Raw genomic sequence first — 25,628 nt, forward strand, 5'->3', positions numbered from 1 at the left:
AGATTGATGCTGTCTTGCTTTTAACGTATTTATACTGTATGTGTACTCTATTGCCATTTTGTACTACCACTGTTCTACCTACTAAACTGTCTAAAGTCTTTCATCTTTAATAAAATGATCAACGTTCTGCTCTACCAGGTGTAACAATTGAGTTTAACATCCAGGCATCCATGAAAATGGAATTTATGACATTTAACGGAGTTAGAAGTTAGCAGGAAGTTAGCTCGCTAGCTTCTATCTAAATACAATATAGCATGTCCTGACTGCGGGGTTTTGGAAACAAATTAAAACGTACAGCTCTGTTATCACTTCCAACATAAATGAAGACAGAAAACTAAACAGCAGTGACATTTGTAGGGTTACTGAAGTAACCCACACTATGTAACCCGCTATGTTAGCATAATATAAACAAGCTAACTTTTTTCCACTCAATAAAAGTTAACGTGAGTGTTCTCGGTGGTCAGTAACAAATGTAATCGCATGGCAGGATGCTGTAAAAGGACCAAACTTCAGCCAGGAGAACAACTGAGATAATCCATCCACAATACGAGGTTAGTCATTCGTATACTGCTGCATGGGCTGGGCTGTAGTTACATCCTAAGGTTTTAAAAACTGAGCTTAAATAAATGATTAGTGGTAATAAAAGCCGAGGGAGGTCAACAGTGATCACTGACTGTTTTAGGAGATTTTTGAGATTAAATAGAAGAAAATACAATACATTAAACATGTTAACAACACAAAAGCCATATTAAACTCAGACTACTTTAGGCCCGGAAGTAGGATTCATCACGTCATTACTTAACGACCGGATACCTTTTCTCTACTGTTACACAAAGATGAGTATTAGGTATATACAGATATATCCAAAGCACAGCAATCTATGGTGCTGCAAAATGAAGGGAAACTGAAAAAAATTGCAATTACCTGAATTTTGTGTACAACTAAATTTTCCTTTTAATTTAAATTGTGCTCAGGCAGTTGTGCTTTTAGGTGACATGTGGTTGCTGTTCAGTTTCATGTAGAATATCATTTGATCAATGTCTTTTTCCCCCCACTTGAATTAGCATCCCACTTGATCCTTGACCCTGGCATTCTTGAAAGACTTACTTGAGCCGACGTAAAGGTAAGTCCTGATGGTGTTGTACACGTCTCCCCTCACAAAGTCAGCAGTAGTGTAGTTGTATACCCCAAGGACTGAGACACTGAAACACAACAAATTTAAATCAGAACACAAAACAAAAAAACATATAAAGCAAGATTTAGTGCTGTAGTAAAACACACAGTTTTTGGAAGGCCAGGCAGGAGGTGCTGTTTATGACACTGGGACTGATCAGGCTCTTTGTGAGGAAGGGCAAGTAGTTCTTGAGGCGTTGGTCAAACCAAGCATCCACCTCCAACGTTTGGGTGCTGCTGAGGGCCATGGGCCAGACGCAGGGCAGGATGGAGCGCCTCACCGCTTCCGGCAGAGACTCCTGGAGGCAATGCACAGATTAATGTGTTTAATCATTGCATTGTGTTTGCATTTCTGCGTGTGCTTGTGCCTTGGGCTACGTACAGTTTCTAGAAACTGTGGTGTCTGGCTGTAGCTGTTGAAGAGCATGCAGAGCTGTGCGTTGTTGTCGACAACATTAGGACGTCGTAGATAATCCCCAAGCTCCGATGGAGGGATGGAATTTATGATCTAGAAGATTAGAAGACATAAATTAAGACATTCCCCTCTTGCTTTATCATATTTACTCCTGATATCTTTCAAGTCAACACACCAGACTCATTCTGTCAGGAGGCATGAGCGACAGGAAGGCGGTGAGGTTGGGAAACTGGAAACCCATGAAAGATTGCTCCAGGAAACCATAGAAACTGGTGTTGTAGCTGTCACTGTAGCAGCGGAGAGGTGTTGGACCTAGAGGAAAAGGTGGAGACACAAACTAGGTTATAATATTGTAACTTTGCCTCATGCTTTGTTAAGCCATCTGGAATAAAATAAATAAATAAAGTTTTACTTGTTGTTGTATTCACATAAAATGTGACAAACATACATGTTTAATGAAAAAATAACAAGAGCGAGCATAGGAGAAAACTCAATGTCTGACTCCTCTCTCACTTTCACAAGGCTGGCAGCCATTATGTTAAGAAATGTGAATGGGCTACTCGCTTACAGGAATGTTACAGCCCAATTTCATAAAGCATCCAACAAAAAAAATTAAAGCTGAGTTTACTGGTTTCCTGGGTTAGCTTTACCTCCGAGGGTCTGGAGGATTTGATCATAGATTTTCTGCTGTGTGTCTGTGCTGAGCGTTGAGATAGTCATGTTCAGGTTCAGTACACTGAAACAAAAAAATGCAAAGGTTTATTTCCAGTCAGATTGCTTAAATACTTCCATATATGGTGCTTGAAGCTTTGTGCTCACCCCAGCTGCTCAATGCTGCAGCTCCGTCCTGCCAGTATTCCGAAGTAAGGTGCAACTTGTCCTGGTGAAAGTTGTACCAGCAGGGGTGGCAGCCGGGAGGTAAGCCACACCTCTACGTCCGCATCACTCATCGAAGGAAGGGAGAGGTTTGCACGATCAAACACAACTTGCAACATGGCTGACCTCACGACTGAAGGCAATGCGTCTTCAGGAGCCTGTAGAAAAAACCAAAAGTAATAATCATGTTTTTTAGATGTAACAGGTGTAACAGGACCTTCTTCAACTTCTGTGTGAGAAGACTAACCAGAAAAATGTTAGAGTTTACCATCATTGCAAACATAAACACAAAACGTATGAATGTTTTACATGTGATGAACAGATAAACTCAGCTTGACTTGACCTCTAGTATCAACAAAACACACCAGGTGACTTTATAACATGATGTATGCTCACCAGGAGAACAGATGAGAAATCATCAAAGAAGGCAGCCAGAGACTGGTCAGGCACATATTTCATCACCATGTTGACTTGCTCAGAAGTTGTGAGCTGTCCAGGTGTTGTGGACACCTCGGCTAGCTGTCTGACCGTGAGCTGTGACAAGGCTTCCATCTGCATATGCAAACACACATGTTGTCAGTGACAGTTGTGGTTATCACAGAGGGAAACCCCACCCCACAAGAAAACAGATGTAAAGACAGAAAATGCAGTGCATCATAACGCACCGCTGAGAAGTTGGAGTAGATCGTCTGAATGTCCTGGAACGTCGCAAGATAGGCAAAACCTCCCATGTTCACCTGCAGCCATTGTGCACTGGTGGCAATGCCTGAGCTGCAGGCGGGGTCTGAACCACAAACACACACAGAGGAAATTCAGCTTTATTGTGCTGAAGGAAAAGCATCTATCATACATTGTTATGTCACTTTGCAATACACGTGACCACCCTGGATTACTGTATTCCTGAATCCCACCAATTCTATCAACATGTGTGAATGTTGGATTAATTCAGATGTGACGTGAACAATACATAGACTGTAATTGTTAATAGGCTGCCATTGATTGTTACTGGGCTGTAATACAGCAGTGTACCTGTGCTGTTGTTCCTGGTCAGGAAAACCTTAATGAAGTGCGTGTAGACAGACACCTGCCTGGCAAACGTCAATTGTGGCCGGAGTTGACTCAAAATCTGCTGACTGAATTGAAATTGGGATTAGGTTAATTAAAAAATGGCAGGCTTTTGGTATACCAAGAAAGGCAGTCACATTTGATGTAATTTTATGGTCTTAATTTCTTACATGGCCTGGTAGGAGCTGCAAGTAAGTTCCCTTGTGGCCATATATGAAAGGAAGTCAGGTGAAACAGCTGGCAGAAATGGGAGAAGGCGGCGGCCAAACCACGTCTGGATGAAGGTTAGATTATTGAGGGTGGCCGTGTTGACAGTATCTATTCGGAGTTCTTGTATGGTGTCCAGAATCACGGACACTGCTGGGTTGTTGGCGTCCAGAGTCTATAACAAAGATCAAAATGTGATGTAACTACTGACGTTTCTTATCTTTCAACAACAGACGGTTTGCAGAAGGTTCTTCTCGTCTTACAAAATATTGTGTAATGCTTTCATACCGTGTTGACGAGCAGATCCAGAGCCTGGTCCAGGACCTGAGAGGTTTCGGAGAGGACAAGTTTCCAGACAGATTTGGACCCACTCGAGCTGGAGTAGCGGTTGCACTTCAGTATCATTGCCAGCTGTTCTGCTGTTATTGTTGACAGCTGCGTGACGACAGAGAGCAGTTTAGACTCTACAGTGAAAGTGAAAACGAGCTTAATCACAGACGGCTGTTGACTTATGTGACGCTCTTACCGAGGCACAAGCCAGTTGCTCAACGGCCAAGTCACAGAGGTTTCCGCTCGTCTGTGCACTGGTGAGTTGGAGCTGAACTGCTGTTCTGTGGTTTCAAAATAAAACATGTGATTGGTACTTTGTTGACATCTGGGACAACGTTGCATAAAAAGTAAACTCTCCAACAGGTTCGTGTAAATCCTACCTGTTCAAACCGATACAGATATCTGTTGCTGTACCACAAAAAAAAGAGAGAAAAAAAGTTATAAATTGACAAAAAATTACATTTTATGCATCAACACAGCAGGATATGAGATTTCATGCTGCCATCATTAATCACACTGCAGATCTCGCAAGTAAAAACCAAGTTCCCTTTCACCACCAATGTGTTTTTTGTTTTGTTTTGTTTTTCTTGTCAGTGCTTCTGATGTAAGATGATCTCTACATACTCGTAACAAAACAGCAGGATATGAGACAAAATGTTAAAATGAGCAATTAAAAGATTGAATCTGCAGCAGAAGGTCCACCGCTAGCTTAACATTTCATGTTTTCCTGCTTTATTTCGGCCTCCCTTACTTCTTGTGCTCTCGATTAACACTTGGGCCCTGCTTGGGTACTGCTGCTTTATCTGAGGTGTCTTTGAATATTTTACCCCATGCTACCTTTTGTAATACTTACGCGTGGTGCTGCTGGATCCAGTTGTTGAAGTTGTCCCCAATGATGTCAATGAAGTTGCCCCTGATGTGGTTGATGAATTTGGCCCCGATGTTATCGATGAAGTTGCCCCTGATGTTGTTGATGAATTTGGCCCCGATGTTATCGTTGAAGTTGCCCCTGATGTTGTTGATGAATTTGGCCCCGATGTTATCGATGAAGTTGCCCCTGATGTTGTTGATGAATTTGGCCCCGATGTTATCGATGAAGTTGCCCCTGATGTTGTTGATGAATTTGGCCCCGATGTTATCGATGAAGTTGCCCCTGATGTGGTTGATGAATTTGGCCCCGATGTTATCGATGAAGTTGCCCCTGATGTTGCTGATGAATTTGGCCCCGATGTTATCGATGAAGTTGCCCCTGATGTGGTTGATGAATTTGGCCCCGATGTTATCGATGAAGTTGCCCCTGATGTTGTTGATGAATTTGGCCCCGATGTTATCGATGAAGTTGCCCCTGATGTTGTTGATGAATTTGGCCCCGATGTTATCGATGAAGTTGCCCCTGATGTTGTTGATGAATTTGGCCCCGATGTTATCGATGAAGTTGCCCCTGATGTTGTTGATGATGTGTCTGATGTAGTGGTGGTGGTGGGGCTAACCTTGCCTCCTGTAAGCCCCACTCCCAGACCATTAAGATCGGACTGAAACTGTGAACTGATCCAGGTTTGCACCACTGTCACATTTTCATACGACTTCAAAAGTGGGAGGTTGGTGCCAAGAAGACCTTTAACATCACTAACAGTCAGGTTCTATGGAGAACAGAGCAGACACATTTTATCCTATGAGCAAATAAACACACTTACTTTATTCTTTGACAGAACCAAAAAACAATTTCGTTTTACAACTTATCAGCCCCATCTAATGGTTTGAGTGAAGTAAATAAATTGAGGAACTATGATGCAAGACCCCCACCCCAAAATAAATAAAAAAAATAAAAACCTTTTTTCAAAATTAGTCTAAAATTCAGAATTCAAAGTGCAGACATGCAGCACTGACCTGTATAACACTCTCAAGCAGCCCAGTGAAGATCGGGACGTCCATACTGATATTGGCAGACACTAAATCTTGGATAAACCTAAGATCTGCACCCGCTGCAAGAATGGAAAAAAATTAATGGTACGTTAACTTTCAGCTGTTTAAATGATGCTTTTTTTGAATGCGGGTCTGTTTGCTTACGTAGGTAAGATTGTATGAGCTGGTAACTGGAAGTGGAGATAGTGATTGAGTGTTTGTCTGTGATAAATGCTTCATATGTGAGGGAAAACAGTTCTTGCTTTTTCTCAGTGGTGCAGCTGGATATGTCCAGAGCATCGGCGTTCCTGCAGGAGATAAAACACACAGGAATGGTGTGTTGAGTTTATGGAATTCATATAACATTATTTATCATTAAATCAGACTTTTTTTTCTAGTTATCTAAATAATAATTTAAAGATTTATGTGGGTTCACCTGCCTTTGTAAGTACAGGATCCCTGACAGACCTTTAGCCAACATGTTCTTGTACCTTCCAGATATTACCTGTGTTAGGTTTAATGTACGTGTTGTAGGTTGCCATTTAAAAACCTACACAATGCCATTTAGAAAGCTAGAATGCTTCTGCTTGCTATCTAGGTAACCTACGCATATGACTACGTGCATGACATTGATAAAGGGAACAAGCAGCCTTGAGAAGAACAGATTCTACCAACAACAATCTGGGAGAGCTGCACTCCCATCATATAACCACACACAATGTATAATCACGCTTGCACAACACAATCACACTTTGTAACCAGTTATAGTAATTTCTCATAGGTAATACAGCAACAAGCTCTATGAATATTCATGTGTGTAACCAATAAAAACAACCTACAGGGGGAAAGCAAGTTGAAGTGGGTTGGAGACAATTGCTTCCCTGTCGCGAGTGAAAATTTGAGCTCCGTGTGACCTTGTTCCTGAGTGAGTTTCTGTTTATCCAGCAGTATTAGGGGTAAAACTCTGAGAACCTGCTGCTAATGTGATGTAAAAATAACCTCCAAACACACACACACTCATGCATAGTCACAGCTCTGACGCCTTACTTGATGCTTTCAACCGAAATGTTCCTGATAACAACATCATCCAGGGCGCACAGGTTTGGTCCTCCAATGGCGTTGAGCTCCACACTGCCGAGACTGTTCCCCTTTACACTCAGATACTTGGAGATGATGGCTTTGGCCTTGATGAGGAGAACCAAGCATCGGTGTGAAGACACAAGCATGTAAAGTAAGCTCACGTTCAGATTTTTTCTTCTGTTTGCTCACCAGAACCGGGTCCCACGGCCCGTTTGAAGCATCCATCAAAGAAGCGAGTGTGTCGATCTGAATAATAGTCCACATGTTGATGTCTTCCATTGTGGCACTACGGGACATTGCTCCTAAGATCTGAACCTGATCTTCTGGGATGATGCCGCTGGCACTGTAAGCCTATAAAAAAGTCAGAAGATATTTAGACTCAAATTTAGATAGCAAAAGCTTAAATAATAGAAGTTGTCAGCGTTGCAGACTTTGCATGCCCTCCCTGTGTCTGTGCTGGTTCTCATGCTTCGTTCCAAAGTCCAAAAACATGCACGGGGTTTGGTCGAATACTGATTTTAAACTGACCGTAGGTCAGAATGTGTGTTATGTTTTTCTGAATGCTTCTGTGTGTTAAACCTGCTCTCCAGGAGGGGCCTAACCTGCCTCTAAATCTATGCCAGCTGGGATAGGCTCCAGGAGTTTTTTTGCCACTTACCTCTCGCAACTTGCTGAGAACAATCTTTGTGTAGTTCTGCTCCTGCACCTGGTTAACGAGGACATCCAAGTTGTCTTTGACAATGGTGGAATTGAGGCAGCTGGTGAACTGATTTATATCATAGTTTAAGGGGAATATTAGATTAACAAGAGTCACACGGTTTATGAATCCCAAAGTGCAGTCAGTGGCTGAAACACAGAAAGAGAAACAATTTTTGGTTAAACAGTAAATTCTCTCTGGATTCTAATACATGGACCAAGCAGTTGACAGAAAGAAACCAACCTGTAGATTCCTCATTAGGAATGGACATCCTTATTGCGCTCTTCAGCTCCCCGATCTTCTGACTGTCCACGTTGTTTTCCTTGAGAACACCCAGGAAGTACCTCAAGTAGTTGTTCTTTGTTTTCTGCTCACAAGAACAAAGGGAAAGAAGGAAATGCGCATAAAGAACAAGGTTAACAGCAAAAAACAGAAACCAAAATCAAAAAATGTAAATGTTTGCGGTCATGTATTACTCACAGTGTTGAAGTGATCATAGAAGGTTGAAGACATATACAGCGGCAGCATCCCGAGGTCTTTCAGAGTTTGCTCAGTCCACACTGAAGGATCTCTGGTTATCACGAAAACAGAACGGTGATTATTATTATGAAGGACAGAAAGGGCCAAATGTAAAAATGTAAATCTGCTGACAAGGAAACAAACAAACAGGAATGAAAATCTGCCACAGCGGTGAAGCGTTTTGCGTACCCATATCTTGTGTTGCCATTAGTTATTTGAGCCTGAACAGCAGCTGCTTGAGCAGAAGTGAGGCTGGGGCAGCTTTTGAGATTTTCCAAGATGGATGAATCTGAGTTTAGGATGTAGGACGCATCCAGGATGCAGCACATGTTTCCCAATACTGATATTTCATCTTTAGTTAAGCTTGTGTTTGTTATGCCCTTTGAAAATAAAAGAAACAGAAATTCATTTCAACTCAAAACATTAAACAAAACCTTGGTGTGATGACAGTTATTTCCATTTCATGCAATTATTAATACATCTAATCTTTAGAGCTCAAGAAGTGATTTGTGGTTCGAGGACTCACCAAGCAGCTCTTTGCGTTTTCAAACAGGGCAGTGCGCTTGTAGCTGAGCGCTGCAGAGAAGACAGAGAAGTCTGCATTTCCCAACTCTGTGAAATAGGCCCTGCAGCTGGCCTGCGGCACCAGTGAGTAACTGCAAGAGGAAACACAAGTGTGACAAGCTGTAGCATCCACCATTCAGCTTTAATTCAGAACAAACAGACAGGATTCTTACTCATAATACAGCAGCACATCTGGAGGGTAGAGGTTGAAGTTGGCAGCATCGTCTTTAATGTAAGTGTACATGCAGGTCAGCTGTTGATTAAAAAAAAAGGCAAAATAATTAGCACCTTGTATCGTCCCCGTTTATGACGGAGAACATGTGTAAGAAAGCTCCATGACTTGTTGGATGGTAACGCATTTTTGTAATTTGCCTTCTCCACCAAAGCTGGAAGTCTGCACTTTAATCCACTGTGGTGGTGTGCAGCTGCAACATGCAAAAATTGCATCTTTGTTCAAACATTTATTACCCTAACTCTATGTGCCAGAGTTATATACGGTGTAATCTATATAACCCGATTCACAGGGTACGTATATATTGTTTTAAGTGTGTTTTAAACAATTGTTAGTTTCTCCTTTGATGTCCAATATGTTCACTTTTTAATATTTGAGCAGATATGAAGGAGATTTTAAATATCCCATAAATGCCTTGAACACTGTACCTGAGACTCCACTAGTTTAACCTTCCTGCTGCCTGACCTCCGACAGGCTTTGATCAGGTTCTTGACTTGCTCATTGCCAATGTTCCTCACTCCAGTGCATGTGAACCCTTGAAGCACAGAGGATGACAAACTACACACACACACACACACACACACACACACACACACACACACACACACACACACACACACACACACACACACACACACACACATATACACTGTTAGCTCTACTCAAACCCATTTGCAGGTTGTTTTGATTGATCTCCTAGACTGATTTGAACTCACTTGTTTGGACCTCCCAGCTGTGCAGAGGCGCTCTCTGTAGCTACCAACTCAAAGAACAATTCAGCCTAACAAAACAAACAAACAAACAAAAAGAGTCTGTAACAACAGGCATGTAGCACAACACGACAATAAAAACTAAGCTGAGGGTTTCATCTTCTACCTGCTGCGGTTTCCATTCCTTTCTGTTGAGTATGGTTATAACGTCGTTGCTACTGGAGAAGCCCACCAGCAGGGATCGAGGGATCTCAGTGGCCAGGTCATTGGGAACGTTCTGGATCACTTGCACGCTGCTGGTGTTCACTGATATGATCTGAGAGGAGATGGGAAGCATTGTGAGTTAACTCTCTGTGGAAAGCTTTCTATCTTTATCCAAAGCAGCTGATGGAAGTGTGCAGTTCAAATCATGCTCAAGTTATAACAGAAAACCTGTCATACCTGACTGACAAAGACCTGCTGGATGATCTGAGGACCAGAAAGGAGGTTTGCCACCAGTGAAGGAGTTTGGGAGGCACTTATCAGCTGATTACCAGAGATGCTCAAGAACACTCTGGAAGGTACACCAATGATGAGAGTGCCCAGACTTATCAGCGATGATGAGCTGTTGATCTGGTGGAAAGGATGGAAGCAGCACACGCATAAGTGAACATGACCACAAAGATGACTTTGATTTTTCTAAAGTCAGGATTCAGTCTAAAATCTGCAACCTGTATGATGCCCGAAGACAGCAGAGACTGGATGATGGTCATGGCCTGGCCTTCGCTCCAGCCCGTCACAGTGGAGAGAGTGCCGATGGAGTTTATTAAGTCCTGGGGTTTGATTGAGCTGATCTGATTCAGCGACATGCCAGTGCTTTGGCTGCCGAGGGCAGAAATGACTGTGGAGTCAATGTTCTGACCAAAGTTACCTGCCAAAGCAGCTGTGACCTTCACACGTGAGAGGAAAACTTTGTCAGTAGAGTCAAACTTATGTCTACAGTGTAAATATTCTGGGGAACAAAACTTTATCAAGTTAATAAAAGGAGAGCTTAGTGCTCTTTTATTCATCTTTCCATTTCACCCTTCTTAAAATCACGTACCGCCAGAACAAAGAGCTCTACACCACTCTAAATAATAAACATCAGATTCAAAACAGGAGCCTGCAAGTGAAACTAAACCCAATTTTATGTGGGTGACAAATTTAAGGAAATAATAAACTACTTTTTACCAAAATACCAGGCAAGATGCTGAATCTCTGAAAGATTGAAATCTTATAACATTCATGTCTAGTTGACCTTACCTATCCTGTATTGAATGTAGTTAGGTTTTTGCAGCAGACTGCACAAATAGCTTTTTTTCTTTTCTTTAAATGTTTCTTACTTGTGGGTCCAGGTTCGTACAGAGAACTGTGAGATTCTGCAGAACTATCAAAGTGTTGCTTGGACTCAGTTGGGTAAATGCTGGACCAGGAGCGACACACCGAAACAAGATAGGAAGGCTGCAAAGAAGGTTAAACAACACTTACAGAAAAATGCAGGATTTGTGGCTGGAGAACGCAACATATTGTATAGATTTAAACTCACAGTAAGGGGTTGAAGTTGCTGTCCTGTTGATACAAAAGGGTGGTGTAGTACTCTGTGAGGTTTGCAGGTAAGACAGAGGTGTTGAAAAGAGCGATGTTCTGAAGGTTCACTGTGAAGACCTGAATGACCTGCAAGGAGGGGAGAAAAGCACGTCTGTAGGTCATGAAATTATCAACTGTTTTTTTGCTGCATTTGAATCCAAGTAGAAAAGCGTCAGTTCAAAATTTCCACCAATGTTGATTATTTACCGACTCAGATCCAAATGTCACAACATCGTCCAGAGTGAGGAAAGAGACGAAAGACCCGATGTACTGAGCAAACCAAGCTGTGGAATTCAGTTGTGAGTCGCTGGGGAAGTAACACTTTGGATTTGAGGCTAAAAAAAAAGATGTTAACAATAAACACTAATGATAAAGATCAGAATAAATAAAAATATAATCTATAGTAATTTTACTCCAGCATAGCCTTTTTTAAATTGCTGTAAATTCTCGAAGTCAAATCTAGAAAGTAAGTAATAAAAAATGCTGACCATAACAAACTGTTACTACAGTAGCTGGCAGATTTTACTGGAATAAACAATGTTATCCAACAGTCTGCCGATTGGTCTAAATATAAGCAAATATAATTTCCTTAAAGTTAAAGCAATCATTAACTGTCCTGTTTTTTTAGTTATTTAAAATCCAAAAATGTTAAATCAAGACAAAGTTACAAAAGGCAAAATCTTTGTGTCATGGTCCAGAGTCTGTGACTCCGTGTTTATGTTTAAGTTTATTATTATTCTGTGGTTTTGTTTATTCTGGGTTTTTGTACTCTCCTTTCATTTCATGTTCCTGTGTTCTGTGTCCCCCAGTCTGTGTTAAGTTTGTGTGTTGTGTTCAGTCTTTGTGTTTCCTGTTTTATTTTGAAGGTTCGTGTCTCTTAACCAAGATGGCGCGGCCACGTCCAGACGCCTTCCTGACCGCTCCGCTCCGACTATCCACTTTTCTTGTTTTTTACTTATTTTTTGCTCTGGTTTACATCCCAAAATCCTCTAGTCTTATAGTATACGACAGCGGATCACTTGTAAACATCGGTGACAAGGTTGCACATCTAATCTTGGACACTTTTAAACCCGACCCTTCCTGGCTGCCAGAGATTCTACGCGGCGCGGAGAACAACAAAGGACGGGCCGCTCATCTGAGGCGTAGAACAAAGAAGCGCCGGGGGAAACGCGCTGGTATTAGGAACAGACTGAGACAGCAGGCGCATCGCGCACCACTGCCCAGTATCCTACTGGCCAATGTACAATCCATGGAGAACAAGCTTGATGACCTAAGAGCAAGGGTCACCTTCCAACGTTACATGAGGGACTGCAACATTCTGTGCTTCACGGAGACATGGCTGACCCCCACCGTGCCGGACCAGGCCGTAACTCCGTCGGATTCATTGTTTGTGCTCCGCGCGGACAGAACAGCAGAGTCGAACAAAACCAAAGGTGGAGGAGTGTGTTTCATGGTAAACAGAAAGTGGTGTGATGCCAGGAGCATTTCTACGCTTTCCAGCGGCTGCTCGCCACATCTGGAGTTCCTGAGCATTAAGTGCCGCCCTTTCTATCTGCCCCGTGAGTTCACCTCGGTCATCGCCACGGTGGTCTACATCCCACCCCAAGCGGATATAGGTATGGCTTTGTCCGAATTACATGATGTGCTGAGTTCGCTTCAAAACAAGGACCCGGGCGCAGCCCTCATTGTAGCAGGAGACTTTAACAAAGCGAACCTCAGACAAGTCATGCCAAACTTTTACCAGCATGTCTCGTGTCCAACGAGGGGGGATCGAATTTTGGATCACTGCTACACGCCATACAAGCAGGGCTACAAAGCTGTAGCCCTGCTTCCCAAACCAGAAACCATGGATGGACAGATCGATCCGCACTGCAGTAAACGCCAGGACCGCCTCCTACAACGCGGGTCTCGCCACTGGCGATATGAGCGCCTACAAAGCGGCCTCATACGGCGTGCGGTGCGCAGTGAGAGATGCCAAATGCCGGTACCGGGAGTACCGCTTCCACCAGGGCGAAACACGGAGTATGTGGCATGGACTACGCACCATTACGGACTACAAAGCCAGGGACACTGCGCCGATCAACGCCGACTCTGCATTCACCAATCAGCTGAATCAGTTCTATGCCCGTTTTGAGGTTAGCCAGGCGGCTAATGCTATCTACCGCCTGACTACCAAGGACAGTGACGTCATCAGCGAGAGACCGGTGACCAGCATCGCGGAGCATGACGTCCGAGCGGCATTGAAGAGTGAACACAAGGAAAGCGGCGGGGCCAGACGGCATCACCGGCCGTCTGCTGCGCTGCTGTGCTGACCAGCTAGCAGGTGTGTTCACTTATATCTTCAACAAGTCCCTGGCGAAGTCTGTGGTCCCCACATGCTTCAAAAGATCCACCATCATCCCTGTGCCCAAGAACAGCAAACCCTCATCCCTGAACGATTACCGGCCAGTTGCACTGACCTCGGTAGTAATGAAGGTGTTTGAGAGGCTGCTGAAGAACATCATCTCCTCCTCCATCCCAGACACCACAGATCCGCTGCAGTTCGCCTACAGATCCAACAGATCCACAGAGGATGCCATCGCCCACGTCCTACACACCACTCTCAGCCACGTGGACAAGAAACAGGGTAACTATGTGCGAATGCTGTTTGTTGATTACAGTTCAGCGTTTAACACAATAGTGCCCTGCAGACTGTTCCCAAAAGGATGAGGGATCTGGGACTTAACAGCCGTCTGTGTGCATGGGTGTTGGACTTCCTCACTGGCAGAACTCAGGTGGTGAGGGTGGGTAGATGCGTCTCTAACAGCATCACCATCAACACAGGAGCACCTCAGGGATGTGTCCTCTCGCCACTGCTCTACTCCCTCTACACTTCAGACTGTGTGGCCACCCATGGCTCCAACACCATTGTGAAGTTTGCTGACGACACAGTGGTGTTGGGTGCCATCTCCAACAACGATGAAGCAGCCTACATGGACGAAGTGAAGAATCTGGCATTATGGTGCCAGGACAACCACCTCCAGCTGAATGTCGGCAAGACCAAGGAGCTGGTGGTGGACTTCAGAAGGAGTCAGCACAGAGACTACAAGCCCATTATCATCAATGGAGCTCCAGTGGAGAGGGTGCAGTCCTTCAAGTATCTTGGTGTCCACATCTCCTCAGACCTGACATGGTCTGCCCACATTCAGGTCCAGACCAAAAAGGCTAGGCAGCGCCTGTATCACCTACGACAACTGAGGAAGTTCAGGGTCTCTCCAAAGATCCTCAGGATTTTCTATACAGGCGCTGTGGAGAGCATCCTCACACAGAACATGACATCGTGGTTTGGGAACAGCTGTGTGAAGGACCAAAAAGCTCTCCAGAGAGTGATCCATACTGTCATGGTCCGTCGTCCTGTGTCTGTGGAATGCGTGATGCTCGGGTAGCCACACCCCCGGGCCGGGCCAACACCGACACACCTGCTCTCCATCGCGGTGATTACATGAAGAGCTACTTAACCCGGCACTGACGGATGCTCCACGCCAGTCTGTTAATCACCTCACAGTGGTAACTAGACTTCCACGAAAGCGTGCATTCACTTCTGGTTGGAACTGTGTTTAATCCGCCTACTTGTGTCCAGGTTTCGACCCGGCGTTCGGCGTCTGCCACCTGCCTGTCATCCGGCTCAACTGGATCATTTGGTGCATCATCTTGCCCATTCGCTATCTCCACGGACTTCCTGCTCACGGACTGCCACACTTCCCTCCCGAGCTCCCACGGTCCCGCTCTATCGTAAGCCCCCTACTCTAACTCAGTCCTGATGTGTTTTCCCCGCTTCCCAGCTCCCTAGTAATCCTCTCCCCTTTCTATTGCAGCCTCCCACGGTCCCGATCCCGGCTTCCTTGTGTCCTTGTTTCCCTGGGTTTTTAGTTCCTTGTTTTGCTCCCTAGTTTTCCCGGGTCGCCTTTCGTTATTATAATAAAGTGTCTTTTCTGTTAGCGCTGAGTCTGCGTCTGGATCCTTTTGTGCACGCGCGCCGCGGCGCATGACAGGTACAGCAGAACGCTGCTGCAGGATTGCTCTCCCCCCGCTTCAGGACATCTACACCAGGAGATGCCGGACTAGAGCAGCGCAGATACTGAAGGACCCGTTCCAACTTCTGCAATCTGGTAGAAGGTTCCGCATCATCCGGGCAAGGACAGAGAGACTCAAGAGGAGCTTCTATCCCCAAGCCATCCGGGCCTTAAACACACACACCCTCCCTCTCACATCATCTATAATTGACTGAGACAGGACTCTCTTCCAAACACTCTAAACCCAGGCACAATGTACATTCCAAATTCCTTTAATTTTAAATATGGTTCGTCTGCGTTATTCCCCTCTGTCATTCCGTGCATCTTCCTCTGTCTGCCTGTGCATTCTCCCCGCGCTGTCCTCCCTGCTAGTTACCCTCACTTATGTTCAGGTTTTGTTGTTTAAGTTTTAGTTTTTCCCCAGTTTAGAGTGTTTTCAGTTCTGTTTCTTGCCACCCTTTCCTTTGTTTCGTACATCACTGTCACAATAAAGCTCGCTCACTTCAGAAGCCACCTGCAGTTTGGGTCCTTTTATAATTCAGACGTCTTGCCCTGGCAACCCGTGACACTTTGAACCTTATTAAGAACGATGACGGGGACAAGCATCAGTGAAAAATTGCTGCGGTCTTGCTTTTAATGTATTTATACTGTATGTGTACTATACTATGTGTATGTGAATAAAATAATTTTTTTTTTTTTAAAGAAAATGACTCTAAAGGAAAAGCAAGTCCTGAATAAAGGGTTGCTAACTGCAAAAAATGAAGATCTACCAGTGACAGCAAAGGAGCTAATTACTTTGTATGTGTATGGTTGTCTGAGCTCTTTGTTATCATGTTAATGCTTTGCTTCTTTCTCGGGTATTAATGTAGCAAGGCAGAGAGTGACAACGTTGGCTAATATCAGCAAACCTTAAGAGATATACTGTATCCTCATAATTCACATTACTGAGTGTATTGACTTTGTTCTACTGTTACACACAGTTGAGTATTAGATATATACAGATATATCCAAAGCACAACAATCTGCTGCAAAATGAAGGGAAACTGAAAAATTGCAATTCCCTGAATTTTGTATTGTTGGAATTAAATAATGTGCAGTGCCTCAATAATGCTATGCTTTTTTAATAATAAGTGTTATAAAGTTATATAATGTATTTTAAGCGGACACAGCCCTGAAAAATAAAGGCATGAGACCAGGTGTCCTTGGGAGTAGAAAGCTGCAGACTCTCGCTCATGTTTGCCTGTAGATAAGAGGGGACCATCTCTAGTGGAAAGTTACTGAGACACTGTTGTTTAGACTAGAATGAGAGAGCTTCTATAATAAAACTGTTAGGGGCACAGCAGCATTTTGGGATCGGCAGCGTGTCATGCAGGATGCATCTCCCTTCTAGAAGTAATAAAGTATTAAATGGTCTACTGAGCAGTGTTTCGTCTTCCATCGGATGCCTCTGAGGAATCAAAAGAACTCGGTGAAGTGTTGTTATTAACAGTGTACAACTAAATTTTCCTTTTAATTTAAATTGTGCTCAGGCAGTTGTGCTTTTAGGTGACATGTGGTTGCTGTTCAGTTTCATGTAGAATATCATTTGATCAATGTCTTTTTCCCCCCACTTGAATTAGCATCCCACTTGATCCTTGACCCTGGCATTCTTGAGAGACTTACTTGAGCCGACGTAAAGGTAAGTCCTGATGGTGTTGTACACGTCTCCCCTCACAAAGTCAGCAGTAGTGTAGTTGTATACCCCAAGGACTGAGACACTGAAACACAACAAATTTAAATCAGAACACAAAACAAAAAAACATATAAAGCAGGATTTAGTGCTGTAGTAAAACACACAGTTTTTGGAAGGCCAGGCAGGAGGTGCTGTTTATGACACTGGGACTGATCAGGCTCTTTGTGAGGAAGGGCAAGTAGTTCTTGAGGCGTTGGTCAAACCAAGCATCCACCTCCAACGTTTGGGTGCTGCTGAGGGCCATGGGCCAGACGCAGGGCAGGATGGAGCGCCTCACCGCTTCCGGCAGAGACTCCTGGAGGCAATGCACAGATTAATGTGTTTAATCATTGCATTGTGTTTGCATTTCTGCTTGTGCCTTGGGCTACGTACAGTTTCTAGAAACTGTGGTGTCTGGCTGTAGCTGTTGAAGAGCATGCAGAGCTGTGCGTTGTTGTCGACAACATTAGGACGTCGTAGATAATCCCCAAGCTCCGATGGAGGGATGGAATTTATGATCTAGAAGATTAGAAGACATAAATTAAGACATTCCCCTCTTGCTTTATCATATTTACTCCTGATATCTTTCAAGTCAACACACCAGACTCATTCTGTCAGGAGGCATGAGCGACAGGAAGGCGGTGAGGTTGGGAAACTGGAAACCCATGAAAGATTGCTCCAGGAAACCATAGAAACTGGTGTTGTAGCTGTCACTGTAGCAGCGGAGAGGTGTTGGACCTAGAGGAAAAGGTGGAGACACAAACTAGGTTATAATATTGGAAGTTTGCCTCATGCTTTGTTAAGCCATCTGGAATAAAATAAATAAATAAAGTTTTACTTGTTGTTGTATTCACATAAAATGTGACAAACATACATGTTTAATGAAAAAATAACAAGAGCGAGCATAGGAGAAAACTCAATGTCTGACTCCTCTCTCACTTTCACAAGGCTGGCAGCCATTATGTTAAGAAATGTGAATGGGCTACTCGCTTACAGGAATGTTACAGCCCAATTTCATAAAGCATCCAACAAAAAAAATTAAAGCTGAGTTTACTGGTTTCCTGGGTTAGCTTTACCTCCGAGGGTCTGGAGGATTTGATCATAGATTTTCTGCTGTGTGTCTGTGCTGAGCGTTGAGATAGTCATGTTCAGGTTCAGTACACTGAAACAAAAAAATGCAAAGGTTTATTTCCAGTCAGATTGCTTAAATACTTCCATATATGGTGCTTGAAGCTTTGTGCTCACCCCAGCTGCTCAATGCTGCAGCTCCGTCCTGCCAGTATTCCGAAGTAAGGTGCAACTTGTCCTGGTGAAAGTTGTACCAGCAGGGGTGGCAGCCGGGAGGTAAGCCACACCTCTACGTCCGCATCACTCATCGAAGGAAGGGAGAGGTTTGCACGATCAAACACAACTTGCAACATGGCTGACCTCACGACTGAAGGCAATGCGTCTTCAGGAGCCTGTAGAAAAAACCAAAAGTAATAATCATGTTTTTTAGATGTAACAGGTGTAACAGGACCTTCTTCAACTTCTGTGTGAGAAGACTAACCAGAAAAATGTTAGAGTTTACCATCATTGCAAACATAAACACAAAACGTATGAATGTTTTACATGTGATGAACAGATAAACTCAGCTTGACTTGACCTCTAGTATCAACAAAACACACCAGGTGACTTTATAACATGATGTATGCTCACCAGGAGAACAGATGAGAAATCATCAAAGAAGGCAGCCAGAGACTGGTCAGGCACATATTTCATCACCATGTTGACTTGCTCAGAAGTTGTGAGCTGGCCAGGTGTTGTGGACACCTCGGCTAGCTGTCTGACCGTGAGCTGTGACAAGGCTTCCATCTGCATATGCAAACACACATGTTGTCAGTGACAGTTGTGGTTATCACAGAGGGAAACCCCACCCCACAAGAAAACAGATGTAAAGACAGAAAATGCAGTGCATCATAACGCACCGCTGAGAAGTTGGAGTAGATCGTCTGAATGTCCTGGAACGTCGCAAGATAGGCAAAACCTCCCATGTTCACCTGCAGCCATTGTGCACTGGTGGCAATGCCTGAGCTGCAGGCGGGGTCTGAACCACAAACACACACAGAGGAAATTCAGCTTTATTGTGCTGAAGGAAAAGCATCTATCATACATTGTTATGTCACTTTGCAATACACGTGACCACCCTGGATTACTGTATTCCTGAATCCCACCAATTCTATCAACATGTGTGAATGTTGGATTAATTCAGATGTGACGTGAACAATACATAGACTGTAACTGTTAATAGGCTGCCATTGATTGTTACTGGGCTGTAATACAGCAGTGTACCTGTGCTGTTGTTCCTGGTCAGGAAAACCTTAATGAAGTGCGTGTAGACAGACACCTGCCTGGCAAACGTCAATTGTGGCCGGAGTTGACTCAAAATCTGCTGACTGAATTGAAATTGGGATTAGATTAATTAAAAAATGGCAGGCTTTTGGTATACCAAGAAAGGCAGTCACATTTGATGTAATTTGTATGGTCTAATTTCTTACATGGCCTGGTAGGAGCTGCAGGTCAGGTTCTTTGTGGAGATACATGAAAGGAAGTCAGGTGAAACAGCTGGCAGAAATGGGAGAAGGCGGCGGCCAAACCACGTCTGGATGAAGGTTAGATTATTGAGGGTGGCCGTGTTGACAGTATCTATTCGGAGTTCTTGTATGGTGTCCAGAATCACGGACACTGCTGGGTTGTTGGCGTCCAGAGTCTATAACAAAGATCAAAATGTGATGTAACTACTGACTTTTCTTATCTTTCAACAACAGACGGTTTGCAGAAGGTTCTTCTCGTCTTACAAAATATTGTGTAATGCTTTCATACCGTGTTGACGAGCAGATCCAGAGCCTGGTCCAGGACCTGAGAGGTTTCGGAGAGGACAAGTTTCCAGACAGATTTGGACCCACTCGAGCTGGAGGAGCGGTTGCACTTCAGTATCATTGCCAGCTGTTCTGCTGTTATTGTTGACAGCTGCGTGACGACAGAGAACAGTTTAGACTCCACAGTGAAAGTGAAAACGAGCTGAATCACAGACGGCTGTTGACTTATGTGACGCTTTTTTTTTTTTTTTTGCTTGGTCAGGCCTCTTCCGGGGCAAAGGGGCCCTCGGGCCTCCGGCCTCTGGGCCTGCGGCTCGGTTCACTCACACTCAAACCTTTTGAATACAAGCACGCTGATCCACACAGGTGTCCACGCGGGTGTCCACTGTTCATAGACATAGACTACACCTTTATTGGCTGCTACTTCCAAGCACATTTTGCGCTGTCGGTCCTGCTTGCTACACAACAACATTCAATATTTAGTATTTACTGCTGTTTACACTTAGCTAGATTAACGTGACGGTGTTGTGTTTAGTATGTTGCTCTGGTTTTTTGCTTGTTTTCTCTTCTTTTTCTCTCAACAGGTGATCCAGGAGATTTTTTTTCTCTTCTTTCTCTTTTTAAGTGCCCTTCCTCACTGTCCCTCTTCCCTTCTGTTTTTCTTTTCCTTCATCTTTCTTTCTCCCTTTTCTATCCCTCAGTCATGTCTGTCTCGTCTGTAACAACTGAAAATAAAATAAAATAAATGATAACAACAAAGGTCGATCAAATGGACCAATACGGCAAGGCCGTGATGATCCATTTGGCAAAGTAAATCCGTTGGGTATCCTTGCTGGTCTTCAGACAACAATTCTGACGGCTAAAGAACCAAATGGGACAGGCAAAAAAATAAATAAATTAAAAAAGATTATGTGACGCTCTTACCGAGGCACAAGCCAGTTGCTCAACGGCCAAGTCACAGAGGTTTCCGCTCGTCTGTGCACTGGTGAGTTGGAGCTGCACTGCTGTTCTGTGGTTTCAAAATAAAACATGTGATTGGTACTTTGTTGACATCTGGGACAACGTTGCATAAAAAGTAAACTCTCCAACAGGTTCATGTAAATCCTACCTGTTCAAACCGATACAGATATCTGTTGCTGTACCAAAAAAAGGAGAAAAAAAAAAGTTATAAATTGACAATAAAAAAAATTGCATTTTTATGCATAAAGAAGTGGAGAACTTACCATTTGCCGTGCTGACATTACACTTGTAAGAGAAACAGACACAGAGCACATTACAAATCTACTATATTAAGACTAATGTAAGACAAAACAAATAATCTAAAACATACAATTACCTCTCCAATGATGCAGTCTGAAATAAAAACACAGGAAATGCAAATCAGTTTAATGTATTTAAAAAAAAATCAGTTCAGTAATAAGCTACAGTTAGACTGGATGTTATTCCTGACGCTTGCTAATTATTGACAATTTACATTTAGCGTGTCCATAGAGTAGGTGGTGTGTGGAATAAGATGAAACAGTGAAGAGACAAAGCTGGATATAAGACTTTGAGAATTAGTGTTCTAAATCTTTATGTTGATGTAACACTCACCAGGTGGTAGTTGGTGGGATAGAGCCTCTTTAGTCTGTGTGATAGTTGCAACAATGCCAAGAGAAACCACAGGTATGGCCAAGTCCAGTCTGGCAAACCTGTAACATGTAAACACACAGATTTTAATCATAGTGCCAGATTATATAAAAAAGTTTAACCACTTCAAAAGTGCCGAGTATAAGTAGATGTGAAACTCACAGCGTTTTGTATGAAGAGCAAGTGAAGTTTTCCTTGGAGGAGAAAGAAAGCAAACATCATTCATTACTTTAACAAGCACAGGAAAGTAAAAATGATGACTTAACAGGAAGGCAGCTGCTCTTTTTACCGGGTGAATGAACACGGTGAGGTTGGTCAGGAACTCTGTGAATTTATTCTTTTCAGCAGACACGGTCAGGTAGTCAAAGAGCGCGTTGATGATGACAGCTTTGTCCGGCAGATTTGGAAGCGACAGCGACAGCAGCTCTGCGCTCTGTTGTGCAGTCAGGAGTGTCAAGACTTCAATCTAAAAGGAAATACGAAACAAGTGAGAGTTATTTCTATTAGTTCCCAGCTTTGTTTGTTTGTATTTTTTAAAATCGCGTCAATTAACCGAAGTCCCATCTCACAGGGTTGAATTGTGGGTTGAGATGGATCAGCTCAGTGAGCGACAGAAGTGCTGAAAATGGACCGAAATTCTGCTGTATCCACACTGCAGTGCTGTTGGAGGTGGACACACAGCTGGAATCTAGAAGAAGTTTTGAAAAAGTAGAAATAACTGTAAATGATTGATTTTTAATTTTATTTTTTTAGTTGTTAAATTAAAATACGAAGCATGCGCGTACCTGAGCGTGGCTGCGTCAGGAACTGCAGTATGAAATCCTGCAAGACCAACTGCTGCTGGTTTGAGGTCATCTGGTTAAACTGGCTGATAAACGTCTGCAGTCTGAAAATGAAATCACGGCAAAAAGAAAAAAGAAAAAAAAAGAGAACTAACTAACCAATAACATTTTGTAATTGAAAAACAAATTTATATTTGTACTGCATGGATATAACAGAGAACCCTTTGGATTTTTGACTAAACCAACCGTTGTTGTATTGTTGTATTTCGACTCTTGATTTAGTCTCATCTGCGTGCCTTCTACACTTCCTGTCCTACTTGTCTTTTTGTTCTTGATGTTACAGCGAAGGTTGGTTTACTTTCATGCCATGTGCCAGCTTTACTGACTTGTTTGTGATTTTCCAGACTGTTTTCATCTGATAATGAATCGTTATTATCGCTTCCTTACATTTACGACTGATTTTTTTTTATGTAATTACTCATCTTAAATATGAAAAATAGCAAACTAACAGCTAACTGAGATGTCATTGTAAGTAAAACTGTGAACTTTTGCAGATTAATTCTCTCTGCCATGCCCTATGATTTGCCATGCCCTTTGCGTCTTTCTTTAACAACTCCACACTCCATTCGCTGACAGTTTTTTTTTATTAATGGATACGACACGAAATATTCTAGACCTGAATGAAGTTCAGATCAAATTTAGAAATATTAATTGCAGAAATCCTCTGAAGGGTTCATCTTCACAGATGAATCTTGGAAATCAAAACGTGAACTGTGAACCACACTGGATGCATGCTGTTGGGCGTGTGCAGCAGCAATTCTGACAAATACTCACATTTCCTGGTATGACTGACAGGTCAGGTTTGTGCTGCTGAGACAGCGCAGAAACATTCCTGATGCGTAAGGCAAGAAGCTCCTCAGGCGGCCTGAGAACCACAACCTGATAACTTCGCTGTTCTGCAGCTGCTCATCTGTCAGCAGCGACACTCTGATCTCTCCAATCACATCCAAGACCTGTGGCGCTGATGGAATCACGGGCATCGGCTAAACAAGAGATAATTGAGTTATTTTAAAGGCGGATTAACTTTTCCCCAGGTCACAATTCTTGTAACTTAGTGTTTGAATGATTCATTTCATGAATCCTTATTTGTTTGTTAAAGCTTATTAAAGTCATTAACCATGTTAGCCAGGATGTCCAGGGCTGGGTTTAAAACATTGGAGACTTTAGTGAGCAGGATTTTCCACAGAGTTTTGGAGTGGGCGCTGTTCCCAGAAAGATTACACATCAGAAGAGATGCCAGTTGATTGGCTGTGAAGTTGTCCAGCTGGATGTGTGAAAGAGACAGAGGACGTGTAGTTATTCTCTGCAATAAACAGTAATGAGTCCTCACCGGCTCTGTTAAAGTAAATCATTACCTGTGCACAGGCATATTCCTCCAAGGGGACGTTGCAGGGAACTTGATTAAAGGTGTCCAAGTAAGACAGCAGATCAGAGCTTTGGGTCACACAAGACAGGAAATACACGTCAGAATAGAAAACAACTGCAGTAGCATTGCTTACTATGTAAATCCTATTAAAAGGGTTACCTGTTGACTCCTGCACAGCTCTGAGTTTCTGTCAAAAAACAGAAAATTATTTCTTTTCAGAAATCATACAAACAGAATGTATTAGTGTTTACGCTGGCAACAGTCAAAAAAAAGTCTTACCATTGAGCGGGATTACCGGGCACTGTAAAAGACGGGATTAACAAATTAAAACAATGATTGAAATATTATTCAAACCGTTGTGACAACCACAGCTTAAGAGCATTCAAATTAAGATGTGATATGAGCAGAAAAGACAACAGTTGTTGTGATTTGTTAGGATTTAAACTAAATTGTATAGAAGAAAAAATCTCACCCTGAGGTTCGCCGGCACGCACTCTGTCCAAATCAGAAAATAAAAAATATTCAGTCAGCAAAAGCACAGGTTTAGGTCTACTTACATGGACTAGCTTAAGCCATTACATTGTGCACTCAGTCGTTTTTTGTCTTTGTGTTTGTGAGGCAGTGAAACGTACCGACAGGTGCAATGTTTATCAGGGCTTCTATAGTGGCCCAGGTGACTGGTTCCATTTCTGGAGGCAGAGATGGTATGGCTGCATAGAGCTGTGTAAAGCTGGAATACAAAAGAACACAAAACACACATGTAAATAAAGAGTATATAGAGAGCTACCCAATCAGACCTTCAGACCTTGTTTTTGTGATGTCCACTATTGAAAGCTGAAATTAAATCTGCATTAAAAATGACTACCTGTCATGTAATTAATTTTCTACATTATCCTGTATTAATCCAGTTAATAAGCTATATTAATGCCACAATGTATATTGTAATCTCATTTCTTTCTCTTTCTGTTTTCATTTCTGAATTAATAATAGCAATAGCAGTGGTTCAGTTTTAGCCATTAATGCATTGCTACGAAGCCTTAGCTTGAACATGGTTGCAGGTATAGTCTGCAGTGAGAGAGTTCTCCTGATTCACTGAACAAAACAGCTTGGAAAGAATTGTGAGGTTCATTTAGTCAGAAAACCGGTTAAAGTTACTCACATTTGTTTGTAGATGTCGCAGGAAGGATTGATCTGAAAAATTGCATATTTTATGATTAATATTTGAGAAAGGCTAAAGCATGCTCAACACCTATCACAGCAAAATCTCCAGTGTTAAATTATCACTGGAGAGTGTCTATATGGGTCCACTCCTCTGGGTGTTAAATACAACACTGTTGAGTGTTAAATTAACACTTTTGACAGTGTTATATGTTTAAAAGTAACCTAGTCAGTTTTGAAGATTAACAATGACTAACACCGAGCAGTGCTGATCTTCTAACACTGGAAAATAACTCAAAATGTTAGAAATATTCCAGTACACTCTCTAGTGTTAATTTAACACGGGAGATTTTGCTGTGTACACATCTCAGCCAAAGCTGTTACCTCTCCAGCGAGCCTGACCAAAGCGCTGAGGACCTCTGGGTACTTCCTGGCTGCAGGTGACTCCGTCAGGAAGTTAAACACTTGGCTGATGACAACGTCTTTCTCTGGTGGAGTTGGGAGAGTCAACAGCAGCAACTCTACCATCTGATTTGGAGTCAGGAGGTCAAGAGCCTCCAGCTGAGTGGGTTACAAAGCAGAAGAGGAGAGCACAATTACTGTATAGTAAAATTACTGCTTCTGTTAAGTCTGAGCA

At 42.9% G+C, this 25,628-nt stretch overlaps 1 protein-coding gene across 2 annotated transcripts in view; it reads right to left on the minus strand.

Annotated features, from left to right (window-relative positions):
- The window catches only part of mslnb (mesothelin b), a 48,361-nt gene that overhangs the window by 12,485 nt on the left and 10,248 nt on the right, over positions 1-25,628 (minus strand). For both annotated transcript variants that reach the window (XM_086295072.1, XM_086295073.1), the window contains 61 exons: positions 25,376-25,552; positions 24,993-25,024; positions 24,466-24,563; positions 24,306-24,328; positions 24,113-24,134; positions 23,993-24,020; positions 23,823-23,901; positions 23,585-23,731; positions 23,242-23,450; positions 22,411-22,511; positions 22,195-22,313; positions 21,915-22,091; positions 21,788-21,819; positions 21,590-21,687; positions 21,333-21,349; positions 21,220-21,241; positions 21,105-21,132; positions 20,921-21,005; positions 20,001-20,147; positions 19,676-19,887; positions 19,470-19,573; positions 19,106-19,224; positions 18,837-18,992; positions 18,384-18,598; positions 18,215-18,300; positions 17,740-17,876; positions 17,532-17,657; positions 17,264-17,454; positions 17,090-17,184; positions 11,583-11,710; positions 11,335-11,462; positions 11,132-11,249; positions 10,481-10,699; positions 10,212-10,382; positions 9,937-10,086; positions 9,777-9,841; positions 9,489-9,618; positions 9,002-9,081; positions 8,791-8,920; positions 8,454-8,644; positions 8,226-8,316; positions 7,989-8,112; positions 7,707-7,894; positions 7,238-7,399; positions 7,016-7,152; positions 6,134-6,276; positions 5,954-6,048; positions 4,920-5,706; positions 4,447-4,474; positions 4,263-4,347; positions 4,025-4,171; positions 3,700-3,911; positions 3,494-3,597; positions 3,130-3,248; positions 2,861-3,016; positions 2,408-2,622; positions 2,239-2,324; positions 1,764-1,900; positions 1,556-1,681; positions 1,282-1,472; positions 1,108-1,202 (listed from right to left, as the gene is read on the minus strand). In XM_086295072.1, coding sequence (XP_086151198.1) covers positions 1,108-1,202; positions 1,282-1,472; positions 1,556-1,681; positions 1,764-1,900; positions 2,239-2,324; positions 2,408-2,622; positions 2,861-3,016; positions 3,130-3,248; positions 3,494-3,597; positions 3,700-3,911; positions 4,025-4,171; positions 4,263-4,347; positions 4,447-4,474; positions 4,920-5,706; positions 5,954-6,048; positions 6,134-6,276; positions 7,016-7,152; positions 7,238-7,399; positions 7,707-7,894; positions 7,989-8,112; positions 8,226-8,316; positions 8,454-8,644; positions 8,791-8,920; positions 9,002-9,081; positions 9,489-9,618; positions 9,777-9,841; positions 9,937-10,086; positions 10,212-10,382; positions 10,481-10,699; positions 11,132-11,249; positions 11,335-11,462; positions 11,583-11,710; positions 17,090-17,184; positions 17,264-17,454; positions 17,532-17,657; positions 17,740-17,876; positions 18,215-18,300; positions 18,384-18,598; positions 18,837-18,992; positions 19,106-19,224; positions 19,470-19,573; positions 19,676-19,887; positions 20,001-20,147; positions 20,921-21,005; positions 21,105-21,132; positions 21,220-21,241; positions 21,333-21,349; positions 21,590-21,687; positions 21,788-21,819; positions 21,915-22,091; positions 22,195-22,313; positions 22,411-22,511; positions 23,242-23,450; positions 23,585-23,731; positions 23,823-23,901; positions 23,993-24,020; positions 24,113-24,134; positions 24,306-24,328; positions 24,466-24,563; positions 24,993-25,024; positions 25,376-25,552 — 8,020 coding nt within the window. The remainder of the gene's footprint in view (positions 1-1,107; positions 1,203-1,281; positions 1,473-1,555; positions 1,682-1,763; positions 1,901-2,238; positions 2,325-2,407; positions 2,623-2,860; positions 3,017-3,129; positions 3,249-3,493; positions 3,598-3,699; positions 3,912-4,024; positions 4,172-4,262; positions 4,348-4,446; positions 4,475-4,919; positions 5,707-5,953; positions 6,049-6,133; positions 6,277-7,015; positions 7,153-7,237; positions 7,400-7,706; positions 7,895-7,988; positions 8,113-8,225; positions 8,317-8,453; positions 8,645-8,790; positions 8,921-9,001; positions 9,082-9,488; positions 9,619-9,776; positions 9,842-9,936; positions 10,087-10,211; positions 10,383-10,480; positions 10,700-11,131; positions 11,250-11,334; positions 11,463-11,582; positions 11,711-17,089; positions 17,185-17,263; positions 17,455-17,531; positions 17,658-17,739; positions 17,877-18,214; positions 18,301-18,383; positions 18,599-18,836; positions 18,993-19,105; positions 19,225-19,469; positions 19,574-19,675; positions 19,888-20,000; positions 20,148-20,920; positions 21,006-21,104; positions 21,133-21,219; positions 21,242-21,332; positions 21,350-21,589; positions 21,688-21,787; positions 21,820-21,914; positions 22,092-22,194; positions 22,314-22,410; positions 22,512-23,241; positions 23,451-23,584; positions 23,732-23,822; positions 23,902-23,992; positions 24,021-24,112; positions 24,135-24,305; positions 24,329-24,465; positions 24,564-24,992; positions 25,025-25,375; positions 25,553-25,628) is intronic.

The sequence above is a fragment of the Aulonocara sp. 'chitande type north' Nkhata Bay genome, linkage group LG6, assembly GCF_057382095.1.
Source record: "Aulonocara sp. 'chitande type north' Nkhata Bay isolate Kocher_YH1m ecotype deep benthic linkage group LG6, A_spYH_male_GT1.1, whole genome shotgun sequence".
Taxonomy (NCBI): domain Eukaryota; kingdom Metazoa; phylum Chordata; class Actinopteri; order Cichliformes; family Cichlidae; genus Aulonocara; species Aulonocara sp. 'chitande type north' Nkhata Bay.